Source organism: Gigantopelta aegis, chromosome 12 (assembly GCF_016097555.1).
Source record: "Gigantopelta aegis isolate Gae_Host chromosome 12, Gae_host_genome, whole genome shotgun sequence".
In the NCBI taxonomy this organism is placed as follows: domain Eukaryota; kingdom Metazoa; phylum Mollusca; class Gastropoda; order Neomphalida; family Peltospiridae; genus Gigantopelta; species Gigantopelta aegis.
Window position 1 is genome coordinate 5,632,779 of NC_054710.1, and position 8,724 is coordinate 5,641,502.

The 8,724-nt window shown below is 43.5% G+C and overlaps 1 protein-coding gene across 1 annotated transcript in view; it reads right to left on the minus strand.

Moving 5' to 3' along the window:
- LOC121386607 (calcium-activated chloride channel regulator 1-like) overlaps positions 1–7,934 on the minus strand; it is a 16,199-nt gene extending 8,265 nt beyond the window's left edge. Inside the window, exons 1-5 of the mRNA XM_041517560.1 lie at positions 7,758–7,934; positions 3,412–3,703; positions 2,843–3,162; positions 1,716–1,961; positions 1,023–1,106 (exon numbers count right to left, since the gene is read on the minus strand). Coding sequence (XP_041373494.1) covers positions 1,023–1,106; positions 1,716–1,961; positions 2,843–3,162; positions 3,412–3,703; positions 7,758–7,934 — 1,119 coding nt within the window. The remainder of the gene's footprint in view (positions 1–1,022; positions 1,107–1,715; positions 1,962–2,842; positions 3,163–3,411; positions 3,704–7,757) is intronic.
- Positions 7,935–8,724: the final 790 nt, after the last annotated feature.

Here is an 8,724-nt window from a genome sequence, read left to right on the forward strand (position 1 = left end):
TTTTTTAAAACAAACACAAAGTTAGAAGGATGACTTCACAACACTAAACGCTCGACCACAGATATTAGTCTGACAAACTAGTCTGGGCATCACAGTCCTCTCAGCGGTGTACTAGCAAACAATCGTATTCGTAGCTGTTCGTAGTGGGAATCTCGGATTGTGTCCTATAAATAACCTACCGTCATGCTATCTGACGCACCAAGGACCAAAGCCACACGTCGAGGCCGTACAGCCTTCAAGAGTATCAATGTCTGGGGTCATGCTACCTGATTACTATATGTAGCTCCCTATTTTCCTTTTGGATGACCGTTCAAAATTGCGGTTAATTTCCTTCACAAAATTGCGCACGTTTTCTGTTTAGCTTAATCCTAAGGGACATTCCAAATTCCATAGTCCCGGTCGGACTGTTGGTGCTCCCTGCACCTACCTGACCTGCTACCTGACGCGTCAAGGACCAAAGCCACACGTCGAGTCCGTGCAGCCTTCACGAGGGTGAATGTCGGTGTCTTGACCTATAAATAACCGACCGTCATACTACCTGTCGCGTCAAGGACCAAAGCCACACGTCGAGTCCGTGCAGCCTTCACGAGGGTGAATGTCGGAGTCTTGACCTATACACAACCTACCGTCATACTACCTGTCGCGTCAAGGACCAAAGCCACACGTCGAGTCCGTGCAGCCTTCACGAGGGTGAATGTCGGATTCTTGACCTATAAATAACCTACCGTCATACTACCTGACGCGTCAAGGACCAAAGCCACACGTCGAGTCCGTGCAGCCTTCACGAGTGTCAATATCGGTGTCTTGACCTATAAATAACCTACCGTCATACTACCTGTCGCGTCAAGGACCAAAGCTACACGTTGAGTCCGTGCAGCCTTCACGAGGGTGAATGTCGGAGACTTGACCTATAAATAACCTACCGTCATGCTACCTGACGCGTCAAGGACCAAAGCCACACGTCGAGTCCGTGCAGCCTTCACGAGTGTCAATATCGGTGTCTTGACCTATAAATAACCTACCGTCATACTACCTGTCGCGTCAAGGTCCAAAGCCCCACGTCGAGTCCGTGCAGCCTTCACGAGGGTGAATGTCGGAGTCTTGACCTATAAACAACCTACCGTCATACTACCTGACGCGTCAAGGACCAAAGCCACACGTCGAGTCCGTGCAGCCTTCACGAGGGTGAATGTCGGATTGTTGACCTATAAATAACCTACCGTCATACTACCTGACGCGTCAAGGACCAAAGCCACACGTCGAGTCCGTGCAGCCTTCACGAATGTCAATATCGGTGTCTTGACCTATAAATAACCTACCGTCATACTACCTGTCGCGTCAAGGACCAAAGCCACACGTCGAGTCCGTGCAGCCTTCACGAGGGTGAATGTCGGTGTCTTGACCTATAAATAACCGACCGTCATACTACCTGTCGCGTCAAGGACCAAAGCCACACGTCGAGTCCGTGCAGTCTTCACGAGGGTGAATGTCGGAGTCGTGACCTATAAATAACCGACCGTCATACTACCTGTCGCGTCAAGGACCAAAGCCACACGTCGAGTCCGTGCAGCCTTCACGAGGGTGAATGTCGGTGTCTTGACCTATGAATAACCGACCGTCATACTACCTGTCGCGTCAAGGACCAAAGCCACACGTCGAGTCCGTGCAGTGTACAGGAGTGTCAATGTCAGTGTCGTGACCTATAAATAACCTACCGTCATGCTACCTGATGCGTCAAGGACTAAAGCCACACGTCGAGTCCGTGCAGCCTTCACGAGGGTGAATGTCGGGGTCGTGTCCGCACCGTCTCGGGGCGGGTTTCGTCCTCCCCGGAAGTCTTCACTCTCCGAAATAACGGCCCAGGTGCTGCGCTGACCGCACATCCGGTTCTGTCTGTTGGGAGCCTCATAGTTGTGCACTTTCTTTTGGTCGCTTACGTCGTCGTCACAAAAGTTTACAATCTGAAAGTAACACAGAATTGTGGAGTTTTGATAATTAAAAAAACACCTGCGCACGCGTGCGTCAGTGCGAAACAGTTGATACATTAGTGTGTAATGCGGTTCTGTAGGTTATACTGCATACACGTAAACAATTATCATTTTCACTTTTCATAAATCCAAGTGAATAGTAATTTCATTAATAACAATCGAAGTATTTCTTCGGGAGATTCATACACTTAATAAAGGTAATCCTCATTCTGGGGTTCGATTTCTCTGGTCAGTAGCCAGATGATGAAATTTTCACACTAGTTCATTCATGAATACAATTATAAAAGAATACATGCATACAGTTTATGGATTAAACTTTAGCAACTAACATAAACAGTCATTTTAGTAAAAGCTGACACGATCTATTTTGTTGTCTAAGCATTGCCGAAAGTAATGCAAAAATGAGATGCTTGCAGAAATCAACTTCTGGTTGTTTTCTAAGTCACATAATACTATTTGGACCAATCCAAACATTTATAACAAAAGGGTATTTACAGAACTCACTGATTCTATTGCCTATCTATTCAGTTTGTCCAACAGCCATTTCAACTCACTGATTCTATTGCCTATCTGTTCAGTTTGTCCAACAACCATTTCAACTCACTGATTCTATTGCCTATCTGTTCAGTTTGTCCAACAACCATTTCAACTCACTGATTCTATTTCTCGCCTGTCCATTATATCTTACAACCATTCCAACTCACTGATTCTATTTCCCGCCTGTCCATTATATCCTACAACCATTTCAACTCACTGATTCTATTTCCTGTCTGTCCATTACATCCTACAACCATTTCAACTCACTGATTCTATTTCCTGCCTGTCCATTATATCTTACAACCATTCCAACTCACTGATTCTATTTCCTGCCTGTCCATGATGGACGCCGATATTCCCTTCGTCCGCGCCCCTCGCGTCACGGCGTGGAAGTGGCAGCCATCAGGATATCGCCCCGTGACCTTGTCGAGGTCGCTCTCTCGACAGAACGTCAGGGGTCTGACAGGGCGGCCATTGGCGTCCATGACGGCGATCTGTCCGTACATGTGAATGTTGCAGCGCACAACCTCGTACTTTCCCGTCGTGGGCGAGAAGTAGAACTCCTGCTCGCCTTCCACGGGATACTCGTCGAACACGCCCCATCTGAAGTGGCCCCACTCGTGGACGAGAACTCGACCTATAGGGAACAAAAAAAAAGAGGCGCAATCCATGACTATCTAATATAAATTAAAATGAAAACGAAAGTTAGAAAATGCCTGGGTTTGTTTTGTCACAGTAATATAGCATGCTAGTGATTCTCTAATATAAATTTAAATGAAAACGAAAGTAAAAAAAAATATCTTCTTTATTTTTAACATTTATGTAGCATGCTAGTGACTATCTAATGCAAATTGAAATGAAAAAGAAAGTAATGGATGGAACTAACCGGCGGGTCCGTAAACGTGCCTGGAACTCGGACTAGTTAAGAATTTGGGCGTCAGGTGAATTCTTATTCCCTGCTGGCCGCACCCGCTGAAGGTTCGGGAGTACGGCCTGTCACGGTACCGCGGCGTCATTCCCGTCACGACTACGTCGGCGTTGGTGTAGATTTGCGACGTCGGCGACGAGTAGGCGGGGTCGTCGGTCCACGTGGATGGGATGAGGATCTTGATATCCTTGAAGAACGCCCTCTTGCGGGTTCCAGTGTACATGTAGCTGGAGGCTTCCGTGAACATCGTCTGCGATAAGAAAACAAAATCTTACAACACCTATTGTAATTTCAAGCTCTGTTTGTTGTTTTGTTGAACGACAGAATAAAATATGTAGTTTTATACAACAGATCATGTAAAGTTTGTTTTGATTAACTACACCACTAGAGCACATTGGTTTATTAATAATCGGCTATTAGAGGTCAAACATATGGTCATTTTGATACAGTCATAGAGACGAAACCCGCTACAATATTTCCATTAGTAGCAGGGGATTTTGTATATGCTCCATCCCACAGACAGGATAGCACATACCATCCCACAGACAAGATAGCACATATCACGGCCTTTGATATACCCATCGTGGTACACTGGCTGGAATTAGAAATAGCCCAATGGGCCCACCGACGGTGATCGATCCCAAACCGACCGCGCATCAAGCGATCGCTTTACCACTGGGCTACATCCCGACCCTTTGCTCCAATTAATTACTTCAAATGTATGTCATTCCAATCAGTTCATTTATCTCCTTTACATTGTACACATTAGATGGGATTTAAATGTTCACACTGACTCTACACACTATCCGCCCTAGCGTTCCGTTTGTACGATCGTAAAGACTCATATAGATTTAAATGTTCACATTGACTCTACACACTATCCGCCCTAGCGTTCCGTTTGTACGATCGTAAAGGCTCATATAGATTTAAATGTTCACACTGACTCTACACACTGTCCGCCCTAGCGTTCCGTTTGTACGATCGTAAAGACTCGTATAGATTTAAATGTTCACACTGACTCTACACACTATCCGCCCTAGCGTTCCGTTTGTACGATCGTAAAGGCTCGTATAGATTTAAATGTTCACACTGACTCTACACACTATCTGCCCTAGCGTTCCGTTTGTACGATCGTAAAGACTCATATAGATTTAAATGTTCACACTGACTCTACACACTATCCGCCCTAGCGTCCCGTTTGTACGATCGTAAAGGCTCATATAGATTTAAATGTTCACACTGATTCTACACACTATCCGCCCTAGCGTTCCGTGTGTACGATCGTAAAGACTCATACAGATTTAAATGTTCACACTGCCTCTACACACTGTCCGCCCTAGCATTCCGTTTGTACGATCGTAAAGGATCATATAGATTTAAATGTTCAAACTGACTCTACACACTGTCCGCCCTAGCGTTCCGTGTGTACGATCGTAAAGACTCATACAGATTTAAATGTTCACACTGACTCCACACACTATCCGCCCTAGCGTTCCGTGTGTACGATCGTAAAGACTCATACAGATTTAAATGTTCACACTGACTCCACACACTATCCGCCCTAGCGTTCCGTGTGTACGATCGTAAAGACTCATACAGATTTAAATGTTCACACTGACTCCACACACTATCCGCCCTAGCGCTCCCTGTGTACGATCGTAAAGACTCATACAGATTTAAATGTTCACACTGACTCCACACACTATCCGCCCTAGCGTTCCGTTTGTACGATCGTAAAGACTCATACAGATTTAAATGTTCACACTGACTCCACACACTATCCGCCCTAGCGTTCCGTGTGTACGATCGTAAAGACTCATACAGATTTAAATGTTCAAACTGACTCTACACACTGTCCGCCCTAGCGTTCCGTGTGTACGATCGTAAAGACTCATACAGATTTAAATGTTCAAACTGACTCTACACACTGTCCGCCCTAGCGTTCCGTGTGTACGATCGTAAAGACTCATATAGATTTAAATGTTCACACTGACTCCACACACTATCCGCCCTAGCGTTCCGTGTGTACGATCGTAAAGACTCATATAGATTTAAATGTTCACACTGACTCCACACACTATCCGCCCTAGCGTTCCGTGTGTACGATCGTAAAAACTCATATAGAGCTGCATCCATAACGTGTTTGTACTATAAAACTGGATTAGCAACACGTACTTCCGGTCGTAAATTCAAAAAGCTGTGCACAATGTTTAAATTCAATAATAAAAGGTATGGCTCCTGATTTTATGATACACAGTATTCTACAAACAGTTAGACAAAGAGCCCCTTGCATGCTGAGAAATCGGAATGATATTTCTTTACCCCTTTCTAAAAGTAATTTACTTCAATCGTCATTTATCCATTCCACAATAAAACTTTGGAACAACCTATGAGCTGAAATTATAATTTCATTTAAAAAATAAATAAAACCCGATGTCCCATGCGTTGCACCATAATTATTCATTTGGTAATAGAAGAGAAAATGTATTGCATACCAAGTTAAAACATGGGTATAGGTATTTAAAAGCAGACTTATATTGAGTTGGCCTTAGCACCGATTCTTCGTGTAGTTGTGGATATAATTTCAAGAACAATGTTAATATTTTTATGTGAATACATTTTATATGAAAGGAAAAGACGCACTCTGTGGAATTCATTGCTAAGATTTCAGCAAACAGATTTAAAACCGATTTTAAATGACATTTGAAGTAAATTAGTTCTAGAAAGGGGTAAAGCAATAAGGGACTCTTTGTTCAACTGTTTGTAGGATACTGGGTATCATAAAATCAGGAACCATACTTTTCATTATTTCAAACATTGTGCACAGCGTTTCGAATTTACGCCTGGAAGTAAGTGATGCTAATCCAGTTTTGTAGTACAAAGACTTTATGGATGCAAATTTAGGCAAACCCGTGATTAATCTAGCGGCTTGTAATTGTATTTTTTTCAATAATGTCTTCCTCGACCAAACACCATAATAATAAATATTTGTATTTGTTAAGTATAGAACTATTTCCTGAAGCCGATTACAAGTATTATTGATATATGAACATATGAAAATGCATAGACCTGTATGGTTCTGGTATACTCCTTGTTTGTTCTCATTTTTAACAATGGCGCTTCCTTTTGTTTGTTTGTTTGTTGTTGTTTGTTTGTTTTGTTTTTTTAAAATACTTTTCTGTATCAAATTGTACGTTGCGACTATCATAATAAGCTCTTTTTCAAATAATAAGTGATGTTGCAGTGTTTGCTTCTTGAATATCTTACTGGACTAATCGCAGTCAGTAACCGCATTAATGGAAACACAACAGACGCAAGCACCCGCATCGCAATCGGACGCACCCGCACCGCACCCGCACCCGCACCGCACCCGCACCGCATGCGCATTAATGGAATCACAGCAAACGCAAGCACCCGCATCGCAATTGGACGGACCCGCATCGCACCCGCACCGCATGCGCATTAATGGAAACACAGCAAACGCAAGCACCCGCATCGCAATCGGACGCACCCGCACCGCACCCGCACCGCATGCGCATTAATGAAAACGTAGCTTGAGTCTGTAAAACGCATACGGCTAGCCGCAATGAAATAAGGGTATATAGAAAAAGAATAAATGTTTTTAATATTCATGTATATGTATATAAACTGTAACATAATTAAAAAGGAAGGAAGGGAATGGTTTTTATTTAACGACGCACTCATCACATTTTTATTTACGATTATTTGGCGTCAGACATATAGTTAAGGACCACACAGATATTGAGAGAGGAAACCCGCTGTCGCCACTTCATGGGCTACTCTTTTTCAATTAGCAGCAAGGGATCTTTAACATGGTGGGCTGCCGGGCGACCAGACAGATAGAGATACAGATAGATATAAATAAAGATAGATAGAAAGATAGGTAGGTAGCCAGGTGGGTGGGTGGATGGATGGATGGGTGGATGAATGAATCAATACATGATGGATGGATGGATGGATGGATGGATAAATGGATGGATAAATAGATACATGGATAAATGAATGGATAGATGCATGGATGGATGGGTATATGGATGGATGGATGGATGGATGAACAGATGGATGGATGGATGGATGGATGGGTGGGTGGGTGTATGGATGGATTGGGTGGACCGACGGACGGACGGACGAATGGATGGATGAATCGATCGATAGATGGGTGGATGGCTGGAGGGACGTATAGATGGGCGGACGGACGGACGGATTGCTGGTTAAATAAATAGATAAATACATTTAAAATAATAATTAATTATTTATAATTAATTAATTAACCTGAACAGTACCTTGATTTTGTCAATAAGATTTTTATCTTCTGGCACATCTTCATGGATCGCCACCAGCACGTTTGTGTACTCATTGTTTTCTAGTTTGATAGCCGTGGGGCGAGAGATACCCAGCGTCTGACACAAGACACCCAAAACTACCAGCATAAAACACAGCAGTTTGGTAGTCACATCCATTGTGTACGTGATGTCGCATTAATGATGTAGCATATGAGTTGAAATAAATGCTATCTTTTTAGGTGTGTAATCTCGTGTTGGCGGGTGCAGAGATCAAAGTGTAGGCTTGCCGGGGTATTTTCGTTAAATAAACGTAAACCAGATAACTAAACAGATAATTATTTCGTGATATTTCGATGTCAATTCATTATTTTGATACTGACGTAGGACAGTCTAGTCACATGCATCCGATAATGTACACAGTTCGATAGCTAAAGTATTGTTTATAAACCTGCCTCAGGTTATCACCTTGTTTGTTTTAAGGACGCTACATTATATTGATTTCTTAAATAATTTTGACACAGACCTTGTTTTGTTTAACGACACCACTAGAGCACATTGATGAATTAATCATCGACTTTTGGATGTCAAACATTTGATAATTCTGACACGTAGTCATCAGAGGAAACCCGCTACCTTTTTCCTAATGGAACAAGGGATCTTTTATATACAGGAAAGCACATACAACGGCCTTTGACCAGTTGTGATGCACTGGATCCAACGAGGAAAAACCCAGTCAGTTGATCCACGGAGGTGATTTGATCCTGCGTCTCAAGCACCTCAGCCGACGACTCAACCGACTGAGCTATATGCCGCACCCCCCCCCCCCCCCCCCATCCCTCCCCCGGATCTTTTATATGCACTTTTCAACTGACAGGGGCGGGACGTCGCCCAGAGATATTTAGTGCTCGCCTGAAGCGTGGTAGATCTACGATCGATCCCCGTCGGTGGGCTCATTGAGCTATTTCTC